This window comes from Bufo bufo, chromosome 1 (genome assembly GCF_905171765.1).
Source record: "Bufo bufo chromosome 1, aBufBuf1.1, whole genome shotgun sequence".
Taxonomy (NCBI): Eukaryota; Metazoa; Chordata; class Amphibia; order Anura; family Bufonidae; genus Bufo; species Bufo bufo.
This window is the reverse complement of record NC_053389.1, coordinates 132,771,674-132,798,600: the sequence shown is the minus strand read 5'-3', so window position 1 is coordinate 132,798,600 and position 26,927 is coordinate 132,771,674. Positions and strand designations below refer to the sequence as shown.

Here is a 26,927-nt window from a genome sequence, read left to right as displayed (position 1 = left end):
GTATAAGGTCCCTTTACACGAGCTGACTCAACAGGCAATTATGGCGACTTGTTTGTTCCTGATAATTGCCTGCTCGTCAGATGTGGTATGAGCTGTATTCATACGGTATGCAGCAATCATCTCCTCTGCAATCGCTTGTACCCATACAGATTCAATGTTTCTGGGTGGAAGACTCCAGTTTACAAAGCATGATGTGCTGCCCTGAAAAGGTGATTTAGGTGTCCGCATCACTGATCAGCAGGTGATCGACAGCACCTTTACACAGGGCGATTATTGTGAACGAGCATCCCTATGAATGCTCCTTCCCAATAATTCTCCTGATCATCAGCCTTTGTAAAGGGACCTTAAGGATGGGCATACTCTTAAGATTTGGATCAGCCACAATAGAGAAAATTAATTGTCTGTCAGATTGTTACAACACTTGGTAAGAAAAAAAAAAAACACCCACAATGGACCATAATCACTAGAAGGTTTTAGTGTAAACTGAGCAAAATAAACGTGACACAAGAATTCATGAATTTCTTTGACACTTATTGAATTAAGTGATCGCAAAAGCAACTGAGGTCTCCACCAGGAAGATGCATTTTAGGAGTGCACCTTTTGGTGCTAATCACTCCAAAAGCACCCTCCACTGGAGTAAAATACGCTAGCCATAGGAAATACAGTTAAGTCCATATATATTTGGATACTGACACATTTTTAGTTATTATTTTAACCTGTTTACTAAAACATATTCAAGTTATAGTTATATAATGGACATGGACATAAAGTCCAGACTTTCAGCTTTCATTTGAGGATATCCACATTAAAATTGGATGAAAGGTTTAGGAGTTTCAGCTCCTTTACATGTGTCACCCTGTTTTTAAAGGGACCAAATGTAATTGGACAATTGACTCAAAGGCTGTTTCATGGGTAGTTGTGGGCAATTCCTTCATTATTTCATTCTCAATTAAGCACATAAAAGGCTGAGATTTTGCTGAGAAGTAAACATGAGGTAAAAAGAGCTCTCCATGCAGGTGAAACAAGCCATCCTTCATCTGAGAAAACAGAAATTGCTACACTATTAGCAGTGGCAAAATCTACAGTTCGGTACATCCTGACAAAGAAAGAAAGCACTCGTGACCTCAACAATGCAAAAAGATCTGGACGCCCACAGAAGACAACAGTGGTGGATGATGGCAGAATAATTACCATGGTGAAGAGAAACCCCTTCACAACAGCCAACCAAGTGAACAAAACTCTCCAGGATACAGGCGTATCAATATCCAAATCTACCATAAAGAGAAGACTGCATGAAAGTAAATACAGAGGGTTCACTGCACCGTGCAGGCCACTCATAAGCCTCAATAATAAGAAGGCTTGATTGGACTTTGCTAAAAAAAACATCTTAAAAAACAGCACACTTCTGGAAGAACATTCTTTGGACAGATGAAGCCAACAGCAACCTCTACCAGAATGATGGTGAAGGCATGGTACAGCTCATGATCCAAAGCATACCACATCCTCTGTAAAACACGGCGGAGGCAGTGTGATGGCTTGGGCATGCATGGCTGCCAGTGGCACTAGGTCCTAGTGTTTATTGATGATGTGACACAGGACAGAAGCAGCCGGATGAATTCTGGGTTTTTTAGAGACATACTGTGTGCTCAAATCCAGCCAAACTGATTGGTCGGCGTTTCATAATACAGATGGACAATGATACAAAACATAAAGCCAAAGGAACCCAGGAGTTTATTAAAGCAAAGAAGTGGAATATTCTAGAATGGCCAAGTCAGTCACCGGATCTGAACCCAATAGAGCATTTCACTTGTTAAAGGCTAAACTTCATACAGAAAGGCCACAAACAAACAGCAACTGAAAACCGCTGCAGTAAAGGCCAGGCAGAGCATTAAAAGGGAGGAAACACAGCATCTGGTGATGTCCACGAGTTCAAGACTTCAGGCAGTCATTGCCAACAATGGGTTTTCTACCAAGTATTTATTAGAAATTAACATTTTATTTACAATTATTAAATTTGTCCAATTACTTTTGAGCCCCTGAAATGAGGGGGTTGAGTTTAAAAAATGCTTTAGTTCCTCACATTTTTCTGCAATCATTTTGTTCACCTCACTGAATTAAAGCTGAAAGTCTGAACTTCAACTGCATCTGAAATGTTTTGTTCAAAATCCATTGTGGTAATGTACAGAACAAAAATTTGAAAAAGGTCGTCTCTGTCCAAATATATATGGACCCAACTGTATGTGATCGAGCAAGTGACAGGAAAATCCAACACCGAGGTTTTTAGCATAGAGAACATAGGAGTAAAATATTAATGATTACTCACTATGTGTAGGGCCAGCTTTAGTTCATGTACAAATCAGTATATCACAACCTATCTCATCATAGTAACAAGCTAGGAGAATGTCACCCAACAGGACTGGAGATTGTACCTTCAATGATATGTTTTCTGGATAAACCTCTTTCAGTTTCTGCCCTACAATATAAAGACAGCTGTTATCTGCACAGCTCATTTATATGTGCAGCTAAAAAGATTCTATGCAGAATTACTTACTTTCCTCCCCAAAAGATTTTGGTTGTAATGACCAAACTGGACCGTCTGAATGGGAAGAACAAAATTATAAATATTATTTCTGCTATATTCTACAACTGTATAAACAGCTGAATATTTTATACATATGCCTAAGGCCTGTTTCACACTTGCGTTGTGGCTTTCCAGTTTTGAGATCCGGCAGAGAGTCTCATAACTGGGCCAAAATGGATCAGTTTTTTTCCCCATTCATTGTCCATGGGGGCAAAACTGATCAGGACGCATCCGTTCCGTTTTGTCCGGACACAAAACCTCTGCAAGCTGCTTGTATCAAATGGCACAGATTCGTTTAATTCCGATTTTGAGATCCTCTGCCGGATCTCAAAACCGGAAAGCCAAAACGCAAGTGTGAAATGGGCCTAAATAAGAATCAGTATCGAACTATATAAAAGATAGAAGCACATTTTTTTTTTAACCTAGTTTGACATTTTCTTGAACAATTTCATACTATCAGGTAAAATAATCTGCTCAACTCTACTCAATTTACAAGGGCTATCTGGGCTATAGATATTGATGACCTATCCTCAGGACACGTCACCAATATGAGATTGCTGGAGTCCGACTCCTGGCTCCCCCTGGAGTCTGTAATGACCCTGCTTCAGGGGGCAGCAATGTCATTACAGCTTCATCTCACATTCACATGAATGGGAAGAACAGCTGTAATTACACCGCACTGCCGCTACATAGAGGACAGCGTGCTGGTCAACAATGAAGAAGATGCAGCCATCACACAAGCTGGGGTGCCGGCAGTCGAACGCCTGCTGATCTGATATTGATGACCTGTCCTTGAGGATAGGTCACCATTCTCATTAACCCTTTAAAATGGTTTTCCAATCCCTAAAAATCGGTTCCGGGAGGCCCACAATCTAACCTTCAGACAGATGCCAAGAAAATGCCAAAGGGCATAACTGCAGGAACCTACTGCTGGCCTCCATGGTGATATCACATGGTGCATACACATATAATATTACTTATATATGTTTAGATTTTTCATATTGTGAGCCTGGTATACCGATTCGTAGGCATGGAAAAACCCATTTAAGAGTAAATACCTTGAACCACCACTCATTTTCTCCACAGGTTGATCTTAGCTGGAAATGTCTTATAAAGAGCTACAAATCACCTGCACGGCCACCCAGTAAAATTCAGTCTGCCTGCAGTCACCACTAGGGGGAGCTTACTGTTTATATCTTGAATTTGTGCCAAAATATAGAATGTGGATAGAGTGGATAAGTACTTGATATGTGGGGGACCAATGCTGGGACAGCCACCAACCATGAGAACAGGGATAGTTAGTGGTTGGGTCCCCACCAATCAAATGTTTATTCCCTATATTGTGGATAGGGGATAAGTTCATATTTTGACACAATGGGTAAGTGCACATTATGCTTCCCTAGTGGTGGCTGCAGCCAGAAGCATATAAAGAGCCAAATGCATGTGCATATTACGGGAATTTCTTAAGAGATTATAAAAAATAAAAAGATTCACTTACTGAATGTTAACAACTATTTAATAATTATAATAGGAAGGTACCGTACATATTAAATATTAACTTATATAAAAGTAGGACACAAAAGTGAATTACAAGTAGAACCTGAAGTACAAATACTTGAATTTTGTCATGCACAATAGAACCAGTCATACGTATCCAGACTACATCTATAATTCCTTGCATACGTATAAACCATTCTCCCTTCCCCTACAAGCTACAGCCCGTCTTTCTAAATACCAGAGGTCAATTGAGTCTAATAACTGACAACAAGATATCAAGAAATAAAGCGGCACGATTTTACCATGTTAATTATTTATTGTGCTCTTTTTTCACTCCAAGGCAAAGAGGATGTAGATGAAACTGGTCACCGCATAAAAGATTCATCACTCAAGTGCAAATAATTACCTCCAACCTTTTTTCTTGATGATATTTCCCAATACAACTTCAGCCCTAAAAGAGAAATAATAATAATAATAAAAACAAGTATTTAGAAAATATTAAAATCAGCTTCTAACACCCATGACTAATTTTGCTTACGGGGGCAGCTGACAGCTCTCCTGACTTGTCTTAGTAAATACTTCTGCTTCCAATAAAGCAACAATTCTGGAGAATATCCCTCTGGAAATCTATGAACGAGTCGAGCAATATTTTATTTTTTAAACGGTGGTGTGTTGTCATTCTTGTCAATAGGGTGCCCTGCACGGTCAGATTGAATAAGAACACACTATGATGATAATACCCAATTGTCCATTTATTCATACCTTTTTAGGAGGAATAAAAGAGTAATTGCAAAATGCAGAGTTCTAAGAAATTGGGAATATGCTGTGCTGTTTGGCCAATAGAATCGATCAATGAATACACAGGACACTTAGTCATGAGTCTGGTGTATTCAGCTGCCCCCTCCCTTCCACACACATCTCAATGCAATTCAGCAGTGATTGGCGGCTGTCTGCTGTCATACACAGTAGCCTGTCAATTACTGTGAAGGGTGTGGAGAGGTTGGGGTGGCGGGTGAGATAATAACATATGAGTGCGGGACAATAGTCCCATGGGCGGCCAGATGCGCACAGCATCATAGTAACCTATGATGCTGTGCGCTCCCGTGCGCACAATGTATGCCGCTCCAAGACATATGGCCCGCTCACGGACCATATGTTTCGGAGGGCATACGGTCATGTGCATGAGCCCTAAGGCAGATTTACTAAGACTGCCATTTTCTACACCAGTCTTAGTCTAAAATCCATTGTAGTAAAACGTGCTAAATTTATTAAGAGGCTCATACCTGTTACCCCCTTAACAGTCAAATTAAAATTGGAAAAACCCTCCAGAAAATGTCACTTTATTTATTGTAGATTTTGAATGTACAGTGGGGCAAAAAAGTATTTGGTCAGCCACCAATTTTGCCAGTTCTCCCACTTAAAAAGATGAGAGAGGCCTGTAATTTTCATCATAGGTACACCTCAACTATGAGAGACAGAATGGGGGGAAAGAATACAGGAAATCACATTGTAGGATTTCTAATGACTTAATTGGTAAATTCCTCGGTAAAATAAGTATTTGGTCACCTACAAACGAGCAAGATTTCTGGTTCTCACAGACCTGTAACTTCTTCTTTAAGAGGCTCCTCTGTCCTCCACTCGTTACCTGTATTAATGGCACCTGTTTGAACTTGTTATCAGTATAAAAGACACCTGTCCACAACCTCAAACAGTCACACTCCAAACTCCACTATGGCCAAGACCAAAGAGCTGTCGAAGGACACCAGAAACAAAATTGTAGACCTGCACCAGGCTGTGAAGACTGAATCTGCAATAGGCAAGCAGCTTGGTGTGAAGAAATCAACTATGGGAGCAATTATTAGAAAATGGAAGACATAAAAGACCACTGATTAACTCCCTCGATCTAGGGCTCCACGCAAGATCTCACCCCGTGGGGTCAAAATGATCACAAGAACGGTGAGCAAAAATCTCAGTACCACATGAGAAGAGGATTGGAAGAATGTCATATGGTCAGATGAAACCAAAGAAGAACTTTTTGGTAAAAAGTCAACTCGTCGTGTTTGGAGGAGAAAAAAATGCAGTGTTGCATCCAAAGAACACCATACCTACTGTGAAGCATGGGGGTGGAAACATCATGCTTTGGGGCTGTTTTTCTGCAAAGGGACCAGGACGACTGATCCATGTAAAGGAAAGAATGAATGGGGCCATGTATCGTGAAATTTTTAGTGAAAACCTCCTTCTATCAGCAAGGGCATTGAAGATGAAACGTGGCTGGGTCTTTCAGCATGACAATGATCCCAAACACACCACTCGGGCAATGAAGGAGTGGCTTCGTAAGAAGCATTTCAAGGTCCTGGAGTGGCCTAGCCAGTCTCCAGATCTCAACCCCATAGAAAACCTTTGGAGGGAGTTGAAAGTCCATGTTGCCCAATGACAGCCCCAAAACATCACTGCTCTAGAAGAGATCTGCATGGAGGAATGGGCCAAAATACCAGCAACAGTGTGTGTAAACCTTGTGAAGACTAAAGAAAACGTTTGACCTCTGTCATTGCCAACAAAGGGTATATAACAAAGTATTGAGATGAACTTTTGTTATTGACCAAATACTTATTTTCCACCATAATTTGCAAATACATTCTTTAAAAATCAGACAATGTGATTTTCTGGATTTTTTTTTCTCATTATGTCTCTCATAGTTGAGGTATACCTATGATGATTACAGGCCTCTCTCATCTTTTTAAGTGGGAGAACTTGCACAATTGGTGGCTGACTAAATACTTTTTTTGCCCCACTGTATGCCTGCAGTAAATATAGTTGGCACACAACTCAGAGGACGAAAGGGCATTTTTAACCCCTTAGTGGCATAACTAATTTTAGCCTTGGACCAGTAATATTCTTACTTCTCTGTGTTCTATTGGTCCAAACTAGATTATTCATCTTTAATTTAGCTGTAAGACATTGAATTTTTCAGGACGAGCTGTAGTTTTTTTTTTTTTTTTTAGGAACCATTTTGGGGTACATCTACTGTATTAAATAGCTTTTATTGTTTTATTTTTTTAGGGGGAAAAATAAAGAAATGGCAATTAAAAAATTATTTTGTGGGATTTATTTTTATGGCGTTCCCTGTGTGGTATAAATAACACAATAACTTTATTCTGTGGGACACTAGGATTATGATGATGCCAATTTTTTTTTGATATATATATATATATATATATATATATATATACACACACACATACACACACACTCACCTAAAGAATTATTAGGAACACCATACTAATACGGCGTTGGACCCCCTTTTGCCTTCAGAACTGCCTTAATTCTACGTGGCATTGATTCAACAAGGTGCTGATAGCATTCTTTAGAAATGTTGGCCCATATTGATAGGATAAAATCTTGCAGTTGATGGAGATTTGAGGGATGCACATCCAGGACACGAAGCTCCCGCTCCACCACATCCCAAAGATGCTCTATTGGGGTGAGATCTGGTGACTGTGGAGGCCATTTTAGTACAGTGAACTCATTGTCATGTTCAAGAAACCAATTTGAAATGATTCGAGCTTTGTGACATGGTGCATTATCCTGCTGGAAGTAGCCATCAGAGGATGGATACATGTTCTCATTCTGTTTACGCCAAATTCGGACTACCATTTGAATGTCTCAACAGAAATCGAGACTCATCAGACCAGGCAACATTTTTCCAGTCTTCAACAGTCTAATTTTGGTGAGCTCGTGCAAATTGTAGCCTCTTTTTCCTATTTGTAGTGGAGATGAGTGGTACCCGGTGGGGTCTTCTGCTGTTGTAGCCCATCCGCCTCATGGTTGTGCGTGTTGTGGCTTCACAAATGCTTTGCTGCATACCTCGGTTGTAACGAGTGGTTATTTCAGTCAACGTTGCTCTTCTATCAGCTTGAATCAGTCGGCCCATTCTCCTCTGACCTCTAGCATCCACAAGGCATTTTCGCCCACAGGACTGCCGCATACTGGATGTTTTTCCCTTTTCACACCATTCTTTGTAAACCCTAGAAATGGTTGTGCGTGAAAATCCCAGTAACTGAGCAAATTGTGAAATACTCAGACTGGCCCGTCTTGCACCAACAACCATGCCACGCTCAAAATTGCTTAAATCACCTTTCTTTCCCATTCTGACATTCCGTTTGGAATTCAGGAGATTGTCTTGACCAGGACCACACCCCTAAATGCATTGAAGCAACTTCCATGTGATTGGTTGACTAGATAATTGCATTAATGAGAAATAGAACAGGTGTTCCTAATAATTCTTTAGGTGAGTGTATATATATATATATATATATATATATATATATATATATATTTTTTATATAATTGTCTTTTTATTAAAGCAGTGTTATCAAACAACCATACATGAGTATTGTCAATTTTGAATAAGGAACAAGAACATCATACAATTACATTCTAGTATGACATAATGGGACCCTAAGCAAGAACGGTCCACCTAATAACTTATACAGAAAGTCACGTTGGTACTCAGAAAAACCAAGCATGACATCAGTTTTGCTGATCAATCTGGCACCACGCTAGACAGCATGTGGCTTAGAAAGAACCAGCAGCTCAGTTCACAAATGTAAATTAAAAAATAAAAAGCAAATATATACGGATAAAGAAACCAAGAAGGACAATAACAGGACAAGACACAAAAGGGAAGGTATTTAGGAGAAGGGTTAGTCTAATATCATGAAAGTGTGTCAGCATATTTGTCCCAGGTCTGCCAGATTCGGTCAAACCTTTCAATATGGTTTGTCATGAGAGCTGTGAGGTATTCCATTTTTCTAGTATCCATAACACTTGCTATGAGGTCAAGTCGAGTAGGTTGGTCTTGTTTTTTCCAAAAACTGGCAATAAGACGTCTGGCTGCAGTCAATATATGTATAGCGTTAACAAGAGGGTGTACTTTTTTAAAGGAGCAGGAGGCATATTCAGCAAATATAAGAAAGGATCTAAGGGGAATTTAATATGTACTAGTTGCGAAAGGATATCCTGTGTTGTTTTCCAAAGAGGTTGTATTCAAAGGGCATTCCCAGATAATCTAGAAGTGAGATCCCATCCCTGTTCCACACCTCCAACACCTGTCCGAGACTTTAGGGTCCAGATGTCTTAATAACTGCAGAGTATGATACCAAAACATCAACATTTTGTAAGGATTTTCCTTGTGAGTAATGCAAGTAGAGGTTAATGCAGCTTGCACCCATATTAGTTTCCACTCAGCTGGAGAAATATTTCGCCCCAGGAGGGTTTCCCATTTGGACATATATGAGTGTTTGGAGAGTGTGGAAGGGGGTGAAGAGGAAAGAGTAATGTAGATCTCGGAGATAAGTCCCTTAGTGGAGTCTGAAAGTCTGCATAACTTTTTTTCAAATGTTGTTGGCATAGATATCCGAGTAGAATTGAAAAGACTTGTAAATAAGTGCTGTATTTTCAAGTGTTGATATCTAGAAGTTTCTGGTAATTGATACGCATCTTTAAGGGTATCAAATGGTATAATTTTCTGAGTGCTATAATCTACCATATCTACAAAACGAAAAATCTTATTAGAGACCCAGGATCGAGAGAAAGAAGCGTGCATGCCTGTTGGGAACAGTGGGTTAAATAAGAAGGAATTCATGGAGGATTTGTCAGATACTAAGGGGAATCTCTGTTTAGGTCCTCCAGATGCTATATGTGAGGGATATTGGTCCTAGTAGCTTTAGCATTAGTGTGGTTGGTACCTGAGACCATAATAAAGAGTTAGGGTGGATTGGTGCAATCCACAGCTTTTCTATTTTCATCCATCTGGAGTATGCCAAAAAGATTAGACCAAGCTGGGATTTGTCTCAGGTGTGTAGACCAATAATATTTGGTGACATCAGCTACTCCCAGTTTCCCCTGTGTCTTAAGGGCCGTGAGAGTGCTACATTGTATTGTATGTCTTTTTCCATTCCATATGAATCTTAGGATAGAGGATTAAAGAGCTCGCAGCTCTTTTCCAGGTATGGGTACCGGGAGGGTTTCCAGTAAATATAGTAGTTTTGGTAAAATGGAAATTTTTACCATCGCTATACGACCTAATAGGCAAACAGGCAGAGGCATCCATTTATTCATAGGAGTTTTAAGTTCCTGGAAGAGGGGTGTGGGTGGGAGTTATGGGCATAAATTGAAGCATATGTCTGAGTTAGTTGTACCCCTAGATAACGTATTGTCGTGGCGTTCCATCGGAAGCGGAAATTATCCAATTATCCCGTAAAGCATCCAATTTGTCAGAGGAGAGATTTAGTGGTAGAGCTTCCATTTTTGTAGTATTAACATAGCCTGAAAGCTTACCATAGCCCTATAATAGTTTAAATAGGTTTGGAAGAGTAATATGCAGGTCTGTCAGAGTGAGAAGGATATCATCTGCAAACAGCGATAGTTTAAATTCAACTTGGTTGACTCTTACCCAATGGATATCTGGATCAGATCTAATAGCAGCAGCAAGGGGTTCAATGCATAGTACAAAAAGGAAAGGTGAGAGTGGGCATCCCTGCCGCGTGTCATTGTGAATATGAATTATGTCGGATTGGGCATGAGTCATTTTAATGGTGGCTGGAGGTTGGGTATAGAGTGTACGAAGTGCGGTAAGAAAAGGGCCCCCCAATACCAAAGGCTCGCATAGTGGAAAACATAAAAGACCAATTCAGGCGATCAAATGATTTCTCTGCATTCAGGCTTAACTATAAAGCTTGATGACCATATTTGTGGACTATATCTATCAAGACTATAGTTCTCCTTGTGTTATCTCCATCTTGGCGGTTCATCACAAAGCAAACTTGGTCTTTATGGATTAGTTGGGGGAGCCAATATGAGAGTCGATTTGCCAGAATCTTAGTAAAGATTTTTAAATCAGAGTTAAAAAGAGCTATAGGGCGATAGTTCGAGCAATCCAGCGGATCTTTACCAGGCTTTGGTATAAGGGTTATGTAGGAATGCAACATCGAGGCAGGTATTGGTGAGCCTTGTAGGAAGGAGTTATACAATGTTACCATATGCGGCAAGAGAATTGTGGGGAACGTTTTGTAATGAAGATGAGGTAGTCCATCTGGTCCTAGGGATTTGCTATTAGGAAGCTATTTTATTACCTCCTGAATCTCCTCTATTGTGATCTGAGCGTTTAACGAGATTAGAATGGAATGGTTGATGAAAAAGTATTCAGATAAAGTATCCTGAAGTTCTTGTCTAGGTATGGGCCTGGTAAGGAGAGAGTCATTCAGACGCCAGTGGCATATCTTAAGTGTAAGTTCTAGATGTTTTAATAGAGATGAAGATCGGTGCATGGTCTGACCATGTGATATTTCCAATCTCTGCATCATCAAGCATTCTAAGAGCGGGTATATTACCGAAAAAGTAATCGATGAGAGTATGTCTGCTATGAGGATGTGCTCTCTGTGCTTTTTTATAGCTCTCTGTGCTTTTATTGTGTAAAAAAAACCTTTTTTTTTTATATATGTAAATGAGGCAAGTGAGAATCCCAAGGAGCTGTTAATAACGTTTCCGGAGGCCAGCCACGCGGCGTTAACTCGCGATGCACGAGCTAGTGCATGCGCAGTGTCGGCATAGTGTTCCTTCCCTGTGCTGGCATCAGCCTCAGGGAACGAACTGCGCATGCGCTAGCTCGCGCATTGCGAGATTACGGCGCTCTAGCTTTGTGACGTCGGGGAGCAAGGAGGAGATTCGGAGGATGCGGTGCTGGGCTCCTTCACAGTGGACGTGGCTGGGCTCAGAGTTCAAGAACGCTGGACTCATCTCTGAAGCATGGAGGAGACAGGACTCATCTAAGGTTCATTTACATATATATAAAATCGTTTTTGGACACAATAAAAGCACAGAGAGCTAGGGGGACTGGATATTGCGGATGTGCTAGCGGCCATCTAGCAGCCCATGTCCTCAGCTCTATACCCAAAATCCAGGTGACAGGTTCCCTATAAAAAAGGGATTTGTGCAGAGTTTGGAGCATAGAGACTGCACAATATAAGAGGACTGCCCTGATATGTAGTTTTGAGTATAACATATCTACCCTTTTCATCAGAAATACAAGAATCAACTTGTAAGGTGCAACTAGCAGATAAAAGGATAGCCACTCCTGCGACCTTTCTGCCTGATAATGCAGCGTAGGTTCGTGGGAATGATCTGGCTGCAAATTTAAAGGAGCCATTCCGGTCAAAATGATTCTCCTGAAGGAAGACTATATCTGCCTTCTGGGTGAGACATTTATTTAAGGCTAATCTCCATTTAACATTTGAATTAAGGCCTTTAACATTCAGTGATTTACATTGATAAAATGATTAAATGTATAAGTAGTACCATACTTGCTATTAGATGCATAAAGGGTATCCCTCCAGGAAAGTCAAAACCCATAGAACCATCCAGAGGTCAACGATGTCAAGTCATTGAACCTATAAGATCTACTGATGAGAGAGGTAGGAGGAAAACACAAAAGGGAAAGGGGGAGCACAAGAAACTGTAGACAAGCAACATTAAACCTTGGAGTTATCCAAACATTGGGCACACATACCCAGATAGGGGTCAATGAGATATTCCAAGTATTTCCAACACCACCCTGTCGCTCTTCCACACTCTCAAGAGGAATAAGGGAGAGAAAGAGGGCAGAAGAATGAGCCCCTATAATAGAGACCTGGCTGAGCGCCTACCAAGACGGAGCGTGCAAATAAAGAAAATAGAAAAAATTAAATGAATAAAAACATTATCAAACTATGATAACAATGAGACAGTCTGTGTAGACTTCAGTGCCGCTAATCAGTGTAGCGACTTTAGACAGGAGATTGTTGGGGAGGGTCATCTCACATAAGTGCTTTAAGTGGGTGTGTCTCAAGGTTTGGGACCAGGCAGATCATCTTGTGGAGGGAAGCAGTGCCTCTTCTGCCGATTTATTTGCCAGACAGGAACAGGAGCAGGATGTGGTTCAGGAGCTTCCCAATCTTCAATAGTAATAGTAATGTCCAAGGCTGAACAAAAAGTTGGCAAATCTACATATGAGCTTGGGGTAGATGTTTCACCATTTCTTGAAACTATTAGTGCAAAGGGGTACCCCCAACGATACGGTATTTTCTTATCTCGCAGAGAGATTAGGAGAGGTTGTAGTGATCATCTATTTTGAAGTGTCAACCATAAAAGGTCTTGATAGAGTTGCACAGCGGAACCATGGAAATCAATAGCTCGTAGCAGACGGGTTTTAGCCATGATGGATTCTTTAAGCTGGAAGTCGTGTACACAGCATATGATATCGCGGGGCCGTGTAGAGGAGTTTTTAGGGCGTAACGCTCTGTGGACCAGATCGAATCTGATAGTTTGGGGCGTTTGAGAGCCGAATATGGTGTTAAATAGGTCTCCCAGCAGATCATGGAGGTTTTCCTCTGTGTTGAATTCAGGTACTCCTCTGACAAGCAATGACGGATTGTAGGTGAGCGATGTATCTGCGGGTATCATCATGCTCACTTTCAGAGGAATCAATGCGAGCAGAAATCTGCTTGAAATCTTGGCGCAGAGAAGATATTTCTGATTTGCAAGTGCTTCCCAACTCTGCTATTAAGTTTTTAAAGTCCTCTTTGGTAGGTAGGTGTTGTAAGGTTTGATGAAGCATAATGGAGGCCGCGAGGCTTGCGCCACCCCTTCCTCTCCATCCTCTGCTTGGTCTGATAACTGCTCCCAATTTGTGAGTTCGTTCTTCCTCATTTCTCTCCGTCGATTGCGATAATGCTGTGGGCAGTCACGCCGGCGTTGTGATGGCGTACTCATTTGTCCCATGCGCTTGGTGGCTGGTTTGGGCGCCATGGCATCACTCAGATATCAATGGAAAAGAGTAAGATAAAGCAGTATTCTAATTACGACCAGTTTAGATGCTAGATTTTAATTTACCCGTGTCTATGTACAGTGCCACTCCCTAGACTGGATCACAGATAAATAACTACTTTGGATGTACAGAGTATTACAGTATGTTTGAAACAAATGTGAGGACCAATCACGTCAGCTTGTTAAAAAAGACTGACCTTGAGGATAAATTGAAATAAGGTAAAATAAAGGAAACGGATCAAATATAATAATATTGCTACGTTCAGTAACATAAATATACACTTCACTCACTTCGCTTGGGGTCTGTCAGCAGGTTAAACTCAAGATGGCCGAGACAGTACCCCCTGGCCGGGAACGCATGTAGAATATCGGAGACTGCAGTCAGCACACAATTCAGGCTTCGGTTCAATCTCTTTATTGGGGTGATTCAGGCTCAACGCGTTTCGGGGTTTTGTGGAAACAAGCCCTTGTTGGCCGTTTTATCCCCAGCGGTCAACAACAGGCTTTAGAGGGCCTGTTTCCCAACGTACGGCTCTCAGCCCTCTAGCACACACCATGCCTCATAACCCAAAGCAGAGACCCTCAAATATGTCAGGTAACGGCTCTGTACTGCTGCTTCTATAATGTCCCCTATAGGGTAGTTGGTAGACCCAGGGATGAATTCCCCTGCTGTGGGGGAGAGAAGCGATGAGGCTTCTGGCTGCGAAGTGCACTGTGGAGAGTCTCGCGGTAGGAGGTGTGCACGGGGTCCTGTGCTTCTTAAACTGCCAGTGGTAAGAAGTAGTGTTAGGCCGCGGTCTGCAGCTGGAGCGGCGGTACCTCGTTTGAGGTAAGTGTCAATTGTCGTTCTCCCCGGTCCAGTTCCATGGGTATCTTTAGGCTTCTTGGGGAGCAGTTTCTTCCCCATGGGACACGATCCCTCAGCTTATGTGTCTCCCGAGAGTAATGTGGCAGCGGAGCTTGTCCTTCACACATCCATCTTCACAGACGCCCAGGCCACGCCCCTCAAATTTATATATTTTTAAAGATTTGTATTCTCTTCTTTTAAAGGACTGTCAGCTCCCCCACTGCCCATACTCTTTTGTAGGCCGGCTGAGATCACAGCAAGCTGAAAGGGGAGAGCTACTTTAACTCTTCATATCTTGGGCTGGTCTTGTTTGAAAGCTGGCAATCTTTGCTTTAAAACATGTTCAGAATGACAGCATTATTGCCACTATAATGGAAGATACTGCAAAGCTGTTAGAATTTGGGTTGGGAGTGAAAGCAGCTGAAAACTGCTTTCACTTTCAGCTGCTATCACTCCCAATCCGATTTCTAACAGCTGTATCTCACATATCTCATGATGTAAAGTGGATAATGCTGTTATTCTGGTCTTGTTTAAAGATTAGACTGTCAGCAAGACCATGACCATATCTCTAGCTGTTACTGATCCTGAGAAAAGAGGAATTAAAGAACCCCTTCCCATTTTACTCTGCTGCCCAAGCTCTGCTCAGGACGAACTATTAAGGGGTTTGTGGATTTTGTGTATGTTCTGGCAGTCTGTATACAATCCATACATTGAGCTATAAAGTAAGCCAGTTTCTGCTATAAAGGATAGAAAATCTGTCTGGCCACTGTTGGCCCATCCTGCATCTCTTTTATCACCACTTTTGAAGAGTACTGAGAAGTGTAAAGATTCACTAATTTGGAATGAACCAGAATTCCCCCATGATTCTGCACACAATACCCCATAATGACAATGTGAATGAAAACAAACTGTTCAAAATCTTTGCTAATTTATTGAAAAGGGAAAATTAAAATCTTGCACTGACTTAATTATTCCGCCCCTCACACAGGACTTAGTTGAAGCCCCTTTGGCAGTGATTACAGCCTCTAATCTTACTGGGTATGATGCAAAGGTTTGCACACCTGTATTTGGGGATTTTCTGCCATTCTTCTTGGCAGATTCTCTCAAGATCTGTCAAGTTGGATGGTGACCGTCGGCAGACAGATATTTTCAAGTCTCTCCAAAGAATGGGTTCAAGTCTGGGCCACTCAAGGACATTCACAGAGTTGCCCCTAAGCCACTCCTGTGTTGTCTTGGCTGTGTACCTAGGGTCAGTGTCTTTTTGACGGTGAATCTTCGGTCCAGACCATTCTGGATAATGTCTTCATTAAGAATATCTTTGTACTGTGCTCAATTCAGCTTTCCCTCAACCCGACAGGTCTTCCTGTCCCAGATTAAGGAAAACAGCCTACAGCATGATGCTGCTGCCACCATGCTTCACTGTAGGGATGGTATTGGACAGGTGATGAGCAGTGCCTGATTTCCTCCTGATTTCCTTAGAACTGAGTCCACAAAGTTTCATTTTGGGTTCATCAGACCAGAGAATCTGCACAATATTCTTCAGAACTTCCAGTGCAGCAGAAATGTTTTTGTACCTTTCTCCAGATCTGTGCATCCACACAATACTGTTTCTGAGCTCTACAGGAAGTTCTTTCCCCCTCATGGCTTGGTTTTTGCTCTGATATGCATTGTCAGCTGTGAGACCCCATATAGACAGAGGTGTATCTTTCCAACTCATGTCCAATCAACTGAATTTACCACAGGTGGACTCTAATCAAGGTGTAGCAACATCTCAAAAGAAATGGGAGGACCCAGAGCTAAATTTCAAATGTCACAGCAAAGGGTCTGAATACATTTTAGTTTTTCCTTTTGTAATAAATTAGCAAAATTTCTATAATTCGGATTTCACTTTCTCATTATCGGGTATTGAGTGCAGAATTATAGGGGAAACTTTTTTTATTTTATATTTTAGCACAAAGTACACAACAAAGCGAACTTCATTAAAAATATCATTCAAATCCTTGAATACATCTGCCGAAATATTTATTTGTGTTGTTCTGGCCAAATGAAGAACAGACGTGTCCACATACTGTGCTGCCCTAAGGAAGTCAGATGTATTTAGGGAATCTTTGCCTATAAAGGAAATACTCAGCTGTAACTTTGGAAATGCACTAATATGGGCCCAGAGAGAAAAATTGATAAACTGTGGGGATAAGCGCAATACAGGAGAATATGTGCAGCTGGGCTAGAGTAAGCGGGAATTATTAAAGATCACAATCTCCAGCCTCTTTAAAGGGGTTCTCCGGGAATTAGGAAAATGAAAATACTTAAATATTACTTCATTTTAAATATATTCCCAAATACCTTACATTAGTTATAATGGCTCATTTTGTCTAGGGAGCAAGGATTAGAAGAAAAAAATGGCTGCAGTACTGTTAGTACACACAGAACCTGTCCTAATCACACAGCATCCTCTCTGCTCTGCTTGTCAGAGATTATGATGTTGAATACGGCTGATAAGATCTTCATCTGACTCTCTGTAGGAATTAAGTTCACTTGTGTGCAGCCTCCATTACCACAGTCTGTCCTCTCTGTAGTTCACGTCTCCTGATGAGCTCCATTCCCACAAAGATTCAGCTAAATATCATATTCAACTCTAGTCAGGATCATAATCCCTGACAGTAAGAGCAGAGAGGAGGATGAGGCAGCTCTTTAGCTCAGTGTTGTGAAGTAACTTGTACTGCTGTGTGATTAGGACAGGTTCTGTGTGTACTAACAGGACTGCGGCCATTTTGTTTCTCCTAATCATTGCTCCCTAGACAAAACGAGCCATTATAACTAATGAAAGGTATTTGGAAATATATTTATAATAAAGTAATATTAGCGCATTTTAATTTTCTTAATTTCCGAAGAACCCCTTTAAACAGGAAACTGTAGTGTAAATCAAGCATGCAAGGAGCTTGAGATGTGCAGATATCAGATTGTGTGTTTATTTATAGAACGTGTGATAGTCCAAATACTAACCTACCCAGATGCCATGGGCACATGGGCAATAGCAATACTACTGGTTTGGAGCAGCTATGACCGTCATCTTCAGCCTGTGGCTCTCCCTGGTCTACAATTATTATATGCACCAAAGGTTATATAACCTAATTATCTTCTAGTCTTTCTTAAAGTAGCACAATTTTTTTTACTCTCCTACCTGTTAGAAAGGTGCATGATGTAATCTGTAGTGGAGGTAATCTACTTACCAGAAACTATATTTGTGAGTTATAACCTCACCTCTGATCCTCAGCTGTGTCATGTGACCAGCATTCTGATTTCCAACTGACACAGGGCAGGAAGTCAGTTACTTCTCTATTCATTCCTGTGAGACAGACATTTAGGCTTCCATAAAATTACATAGAGAAACTGGCTTCCTGTCCACACATAACATGAGGTGTTATTTAAAAAGTCTGAGTGCTGGTCACATGACACAGCTGATGATCAGAAGGGAGGTTATAACTCACAAATACAGTCACTGGTAAGAAAATAATTACCTTCACTACAGATTACATCATGTACCTTTCTAACAGGTCAGAGAAATTTTTTTTTTTGTTGGAGTGCTACTTTAAAAGAGAGTGTGTGTATATACCGTATATATATATATATTATATATGCGTGAGAAAGGCTCTGGAATAGAGCCGAAACGTCGCTACACCATTGGGTGAATAAACAACTTAATTTTTTTCACTTATCTTTGGAGTGCTGCTCTATTTTGTACGTTTTGATATTAGGTAAGCTTATTCCCGCTGAGCATGCACCCAGCCTCCCCCCCCGCCTCTCCTTTTTCAATCTTTCTCATATGTGTGTATATATATATATATATATATATATATATATATATAAATAAATATATATATATATATATATAAATATATATATATATAAAATATATATATATATATATAAAATATATATTATATATATATATATATATAAATATAAAAAACAGCAGCACAGTTACCCTAGGGGAATAAAACTGGATCCACCACCTATTTTTAACCATATTTTGGAGTGATGCCTCATTTTTCCTTTATATTATATATACACTAAAATATAAGGAATTAAATCCTTAATTAAAATGAAAAAATAAAAAAGTATGTCCTCACATGCGTAACATTTTGTTCCAGAAAACTGTGTGACTGAAAATCTGTTTCATTCATCTCAATGGGGCTTATTTTCAGTTGCAGAAATTTTCTGCAATACATTCTGTCATATGTGAAGGGGCCCTAACAAATAAGGAGCAAGGATCAAAGTGTTGTCCTAATATAATCAATAAGATGATGGTGCACCACTATGGCATGAATAGCGATGCAGACTGCACTACTGCTTGACGGAATGGATACAAATGCTGCTCTGAATACAGCACTATTGAAGGGTGTCACTCATGCAGCGACAGGTAACAATCTACTTACTTGCCAGCAGCATAAACTTCCGCTGTGTCAAAGAGGTTTATTCCATTGTCATACGCCAGAGTCATCAATTGCTCCGCCATCTGAAAAGATAAGTAGGGACATTTTTGAAAACTAGAAAACACAGTAGTAGGGTCCAAATACATACAATACAGACTGCTTAAGAACTGCACACCATTATACAAAATATATATATTTTTGTGTTAAAAAAATAAAATAAACCACATCAACAACTTTGCTAATTTTACTAAAACAGACAAACAAATGGCCAGAATTGAAATCAATGAGAAACCCCTTTTAATATGAGATTCAGGACTTGATATAGTAAAACCTGTAGCATTTATCACCTTGCTGTCTACCTGGAGCAGTAAAAGGAGGTCTGCGACGATGATGTGAAATAACGATCAGGCTATGACACAATGTGATGTCAGGCAGCTTGTTGTGAAGGAATCTGTCACCACGATCCTGTACTATTATCTGCAGTAATACATGAGTAGTACTACAGATAAGTAGTCCAGATCCCTATTATTTCTTTTTTTACTCCCCCCCCCCCCCCCCCGTTCCCCCGCTGTCGGGATTCAAAGCTACACTGAAAAACACAGCCCGGACTGTTAGGCCATGCCACGTGCACATGCATGGCAGCCCCAATAATGTATTTCAGAGCAGCTTTAAACCCAGACAGTGGAGGATGGGGGGCAGCACAACAATAAAAAATATTGCAACCTGGACTCTCTTTCTCTGCAGTAATGCTCATGTATAACAGCAGATAATCATCTCTGAGTGGCCATAAAAATTGCACAATAAATGCATAATGCATAGTTAAAATACCTGCCCCCTTTTTTTACCTTTGAGGAGCCTTCCCTCCAGTTCCCGGCCCCCTCTTCATTTCTGTGCTGTACTACCCTGTGCTTTGGTAGTCTGCCCTTGGATGCAGCAGCTGTGAGCAGGAAGGGGTATGCACAGGGGAGTGGGAATCGAAGTACCCTCACCACAAAAGTTGGCAACCACCAGGCATTTTAACCAGGCACTTAGGCCCCATTCACACCAGGAAGCACATGGAAGCCTTTAGGAAACATTTCCTATCTTTCATCGCATCTTGCGGATCGTGGACCCATCGAGGTCAATGGATCTGTGCCGAGATGCAGGGTGCACACAGCCAGTGCCAGCGCTTTGGGGACCCGCAATTTGTGGTCCGCAAGAGGTGGGTGCCTTATTATAAAAGCTCGCTACTACAGTGCTGCTTGACTTTAAAGGGAGCAGCGCTGTAGTAGAGTGCTGGTGCATTCTGGTGATGGAGCTACACAGAACAGCTGATCAGCTGGAGTGTCGGGCCCCCACTGATCAGCCAGTGATAGCACACCCTGAGGATACACCATCACTTGCAAAAGGGGGACAACCCAGACCATATACAGAAAGTCTCACTCAAAAGAATGTGTCCATAGACAGCCAAGATAAAATCAAAATCTTTACCCTCATTGTGAACAACTGTTTTAGATTAAGGCAATAAAAAAATCTATTTCAGCTAATCCCCTTGTTGTGCCAATTATAATACCGTTATGCTGGGACCACATGGTACTGTAACCTCTGTCACTTTTCTGTTACTGAGATCCAAATCTCTAGCATAGCCATACAGATAAATGATACAATTCTGAAAGCCAATATCTACCACTAGAGGGAAGCAAATGGCTTACTGCATACTGTATTATTATTGAGCATAAAGTATTTACAGTATGCTCCCTCTAGTGGTGACTTCTGGCACAGAACATTTTATGACTTAAAGAGGTTTTTCACACAGGAAAAGTTATTTAGGAAACCGCTTACAGATCCTGCGCCACACCAGTTCCAACACTTACAGGGGACCCCACTAGTTTCTACTTACTGCTCTCTTGACACAGACATGTGTCTGCTGCAGGCAATCAATAGCTGAAACGGTGACCCAGTGCTAAGCGGTTAGGTCACATATCTGACAGTGGGTGGAGCGGTTTTGTGTACAAGAGCAACCAACAAAATGTTTAAAGGGCCTTTAGATGTGAACATGAAACAATTTAAATTCAGTACAAAAATAAAAATGCTAAGTATTCACAACTTTTTCACTAGTAACGCGGAGTCTCTCTGTGATGCTATCACCATTACACCGTGCATTGACTTCACACAATACAAACAGATGTAATGCGATAAAATTATCACCGGCTATGAATCTGAACCCCATTCTCCAGGTAATACGATCACCTATGTAAAACGAACCGACTCCACAGAATATACAATCCCTCCGGATGATTGATCTACATGTTTGTTATTGGGATTACATTCTGTCCTAGTTGAGTAATCCAGTTGTCACAGAATTAAATGTTACTGTAATCTTACAGACTCATCCCTTATGATGTACTGTACATAGTATAATAAAATCACAAAGAAACAATGATAAGAAAAATTTGCTTCAGTCCTCATACAGAGGCCATAATTAAAATGGTTGACTAGTTTGAAAAAATTTCATTAGGAAATCCCAGTTAAAGGGGTTATCCAAACTATAAAATATGCCCCCCAATGCCTGGGCCCCTCATATAGAATATACTTACCCCGCTCCCTGGCACCCACGTCGCTCCTGGTCCCCACACAGCCACCGCTGCACCTCCCTAGCATCACAGGTGACACTAGGGTGGCTCGTCCCCATTGCTGTCTGCTATCGGCTGCTCCCCACGTCGCTGGATGTTTCTCTCACTTGACGATGACAAAGCTGCTTAAAGGGATTTTTTGACTGTTTGTAACTGATGACCTATCCTTTGAATAGGTCATCAGCATCTGATCGGGGAGGGTCCGGGACCTGTGAGCCCTGCCTATCCAATGTTGGAGGAGGCCCCACTGCTCCTGTGATGTTACGACTATTAGGCTACCTTCACACTAGCGTTTTTTGCAGATCCGTCATGGATCTGCAAAAATACTTCAGTTACAATAATACAACCGCATGCATCCGTCATGAATGGATCCGGTTGTATTATGTCTTCTATAGCCAAGACAGATCCGTCATGAACTCCATTGAAAGTCAATGGGGCACGGATCCGTTTTCTATTGTGTCAGAGAAAACTGATCTGTTCCCACTGACTTACATTGTGTGTCAGGACGGATCCGTCTCGCTCCGCATCCCAGGACTGACAGAAAAACGCTGCAGGCAGCGTTATGGTGTCCGACTCCAGAGCGGAATGGTGACTGATCGGAGGCAAACTGATGTATTCTGAGCGGATCCTTTTACATTCAGAATGTATTAGGGCAAAACTGATCCGTTTTGGATCGCTTGTGAGAGCCCTGAACGGATCTCACAAACGGAAAGCCAAAACGCCAGTGTGAAAGTAGCCTTAGTCACGTGGCCTAGGCGCAGCTTAGCCCCAGTCAAGTGTATTTTTCCCAAATATTTCTACCAAGCTGTTTTTGACACTAAAATTTGGCTTAAAGGGGTTGTCCCAGAAAAAATATTCTAATTTACAAACCAGCCCCTGGATCTGAATACTTTTGTAATTGCATGTTATTAAAAAGCACAGCCACTGAGTTAGGCTACTTTCACACTAGCGTTAATGTTTTCGGATATTGAGATCTGTCATAGGGTCTCAATACCGGAAAAAAACGCTTCCGTTTTGTCCCCATTCATTGTCAATGGGGACAAAACGTAACTGAACAGAACGGAATGTACCAAAATGCATTCTGTTCCGTTCTCATACCGGAGAGCAAACCACAGCATGCTGCGGATTGCTTTCCGTCCTGGGATACTGAGCAAGACGGATCCATCATGACCCACAATACAAGTCATGGGGAAGGATCAGTTTTCTCTGACACAATAGAAAATGGATCTGTCCCCCATTGACTTTCAATGGAGTTCATGACGGATCTGTCACGGCTATGTTAAAGATAATACAACTGGATCAGTTTATAACGGATGCAGATGGTTGTATCATCAGTAACGGAAGAGTTTTTGCTGAACCCTGCCGGATCCAGCTAGTGTGAAAGTAGCCATATTCAATAAAATGTATCTGTATAGCGCCACCTGCTGTTGATTATTATTTCTTTGTCTGGCTCACTGAGATGGCCGCACATGCTCAGTTTCATCCTTCAACTGCCTACTGAGCTGTAATAGGGAGATCTGAGACACGCCCCCTGAGCTGTGATAGGGAGAGATGAGACACGCCCCCTGAGCTGTGGTAGGGAGAGCTGAGACACGCCCCCTGAGCTGTGATAGGGAGAGATGAGACACGCCCCCTGAGCTGTGATAGGGAGAGATGAGACACGCCCCCTGAGCTGTGATAGGGAGAGCTGAGACACGCCCCCTGAGCTGTGATAGGGAGAGATGAGACACGCCCCCTGAGCTGTGGTAGGGAGAGCTGAGACACGCCCCCTGAGCTGCAGCAGAAAAGACACTTCCTTTGATATAAATGCAGAGCAATGAATGGGGAGATCTCTGGACCCATGTGAGGTACAGGGCTGGTTCTAGCTTTGTTAGAAAAAGATTGTCAAGTATTATATGATGTCTGATTTTTTACATTAGTCATGAGATAACCCCTTTAAATACAAGGGATCCTTCACACATTTTTTTAATCATGCTGTCCTAGTAAATGAACTGCAAGTCATATAGAGTCTGTAGTTTGATATATAAAACTGCACAACTGAACGGTAGGCCTGTAAGTCTCGAGAGAATCCTGCCAGCTGTCCTTGCTGCCGAGCAAGCAAATCCTTCCATTGTCAGCCTCACTAGAAACAAAACGATCAGCACAATAGTCCATAAATAATTAAACTGATGAGTCTTGGCCAAGTACACTGCCGTATATGTGTGAGAGAGGCAGGAGAATGTGGGTCTGCTACACCTCCCACATCTGTATATAAGAAGTGACACTGCCAATGTGTACATGGGCTGCCACCTGCTGCTGGATGTCTATGGTCTGGATTCAAAAACATCAGTCATATTTGGCTTTTTGGGCTGCTTGGCCTTCATTTTTCATTGAGAAGGTTTAGCAGCTTAGGCTACTTTCACATTCGCGTTTGGTGCGGATCCATCATGGATCTGCATCCGTTCAGAACAGATCCGTTTGTATTATCTGTAACATAGCCAAAACGGATCCGTCTTGAACACTATTGAAAGTCAATGGGGGCCGGATCCGTTTTTCTATTGTGCCAGATTGTGTCAGTGAAAACGGATCCGTCCCCATTGACTGTCAGGACGGATCCGTTTGCCTCTGCATCGTCAGGCGGACACCTTGGTGTCCGCCAACAGAGCATAACGGATTCAAACTGATGCATTCTGAATGGATCCTTACCCATTCAGAATGCATTAGGGCAAAACTGATCCATTTAGGACCGCTTGTGAGAGCCCTGAACGGATCTCAGAAACAGAAAGCCAAAACGCCAGTGTGAAAGTAGCCTTAGGTATCAAACAGCAGCTCATCCATACAATAGATATATATCAAAAGTATGTGGATTCCATCCCCAACTGAAGTCAGGTGTTTCAGTCACACTCAGTGCAAACAGGTGCATAAAAACAAGCACACAGCTATGTAGCAGTAGTACTAGTAGCAGTGTGGATTGTACTTAAAAAGGGTTGTGCCACAAAAAAATATTCTACATTCTTTAAACCAGCGCCTGGGTCTGAATACTTTTGTAATTGCATGTAATTATAAGCTTAGTATAGCCACTGAGTTGTTCAATGAAATGTATTTGAATAGCGCCACCTGCTGATTGTTCTTTTCCCTATTTCTCCATCCACTTAATTGAGATGGTCATACATGCTCTGTTTACAGCTTCAACTGCTACCAACCATTTCTTGTTAGAAGCTGAGGCAATTACAGGAAAAGAACTACAGCAGAAATGACACAGCCCCCTGAGTTGTGACAGTTACAGGGAAAGAGCTACAGCAGAAAGGACACAGCCCCCTGAGTTGTGACAGTTACAGGGAAAGAGCTACAGCAGAAAGGACACAGCCCCCTGAGTTGTGACAGTTACAGGGAAAGAGCTACAGCAGAAAGGACACAGCCCCCTGAGTTGTGACAGTTACAGGGAAAGAGCTACAGCAGAAAGGACACAGCCCCCTGAGTTGTGACAGTTACAGGGAAAGAGCTACAGCAGAAAGGACACAGCCCCCTGAGTTGTGACAGTTACAGGGAAAGAGCTACAGCAGAAAGGACACAGCCCCCTGAGTTGTGACAGTTACAGGGAAAGAGCTACAGCAGAAAGGACACAGCCCCCTGAGTTGTGACAGTTACAGGGAAAGAGCTACAGCAGAAAGGACACACCCTGTGAGTTCCCAGGCTGAAGTAAATCTAGAAGAAAAACAAAGCAAGCAAATCTCTGGACCCATGTTTGGTACAGGGCTGGTTCTAGCTTTGTTAGAAAGAGATCGTCATGCCCTATATCAGGCATGGCCAACCTGCGGCTCTCCAGCTGTTGTAAAACTACAACTCCCACCATGCCCTGCTGTAGGCTGATAGCTGTAGACTGTCCGGGCATGATGGGAGTTGTAGTTAAGTAACAGCTGGAGAGCCTCAGGTTGGCCATCCCTGCCCTATATGATGTCTGATGTTCATTTTTGCATTAGTCCGACTCATGGCATAACCCCTTTAAAGAGAATCTGTCACTATGATCATTGACCATTGTCTGCAGTAATAGGAGTAGAACTGAAGATAAAGAATCCAGATCAATATTTTTTTTTAATTTTCCTACTGCCCCTAATTTCGCTGCTTCAAGTGCTCAGAGCTGCGGTGAAATACATTGTCAGGACTGCTGTGCATGCACACAGGCGTCATCTCTATTACATTAGAACAGCAGCACCGACTGTGTATTTCAGCACAGCTTTGAGCACTGGCAGTGTGGCAATCTGGGTCTGTAGGAAACAAAATATAGAAATCTGGACTTCTTATCTGCAGTCAGTATGTAATACTGCAGATAACAGCCCAAGGTCATAGTGACAGATTCCTTTTGAAGAGGACCTATAACCTCTCTGTACATCAGAGGTGGAACTACTGCCATAGCAGCTGCTACAGGGCCCAGGCCGTAATGGATGTCTGTCATCAACAATGGCCCAAACCTCATTCCCCAGCAGGCGCCATGCAGTGACATCATCTTGCCTACTTTGCCAATAAGAAGAGTGAACAGCCGAGGATCATTACTGGCTTGTCCCTGGACTCTGCGCTCTCAGCTCAGCAAGGAGAGCAGGGTGTGCTCCGTTTATCGGGGGAACAGGGTTAGGTGAGAATTAATGTTTTTTTAATTTGATTAACACCACAGGGGCTTCAATAATATGAGGGGGATACTAAGGGGGAGCACTAATGTGTGGGGGCACTAAGGGGGCATTCCACTGTGTCGGGGCACTAAGTGGGCAAAACTACCGTGAAGTTGGCACTAAGGGGGGCATACTTACTAAATAGGGGCACTAAGGGGGCAGAACTACTGTGTGTGGGAACTCAGGGGGCATCCAATTGTGTAGGAGCATTAAGGGAGGATTCTACTGTGTGCAAGCACTAAGGGGGCATAACTACTGAGAGGACGCACTAAGTAGGGAAATTTAATGTGTGGGGTTACTAAGGGCAGAAACCTACTGTGAAGTGGCTACTAACCGGTAATAACTACTGTGTGGGGGCATTAAGAGGGCATAACTACTGTTGGCACTGATTAATAGCGTCACAATATGCAGGGACACACCCCTGACTGGTAACACCCTTTAGGATCTTTATTG

General features: G+C 41.9%; 1 protein-coding gene across 5 annotated transcripts in view; it reads right to left on the bottom strand.

The window, feature by feature from the left end:
* KCNAB2 (potassium voltage-gated channel subfamily A regulatory beta subunit 2) overlaps positions 1–26,927 on the bottom strand; it is a 240,356-nt gene that overhangs the window by 33,825 nt on the left and 179,604 nt on the right. For all 5 annotated transcript variants that reach the window (XM_040429484.1, XM_040429503.1, XM_040429493.1 and 2 more), the window contains 4 exons: positions 19,223–19,302; positions 4,485–4,529; positions 2,552–2,596; positions 2,430–2,473 (listed from right to left, as the gene is read on the bottom strand). In XM_040429484.1, the coding sequence (XP_040285418.1) occupies positions 2,430–2,473; positions 2,552–2,596; positions 4,485–4,529; positions 19,223–19,302 (214 nt within the window). The remainder of the gene's footprint in view (positions 1–2,429; positions 2,474–2,551; positions 2,597–4,484; positions 4,530–19,222; positions 19,303–26,927) is intronic.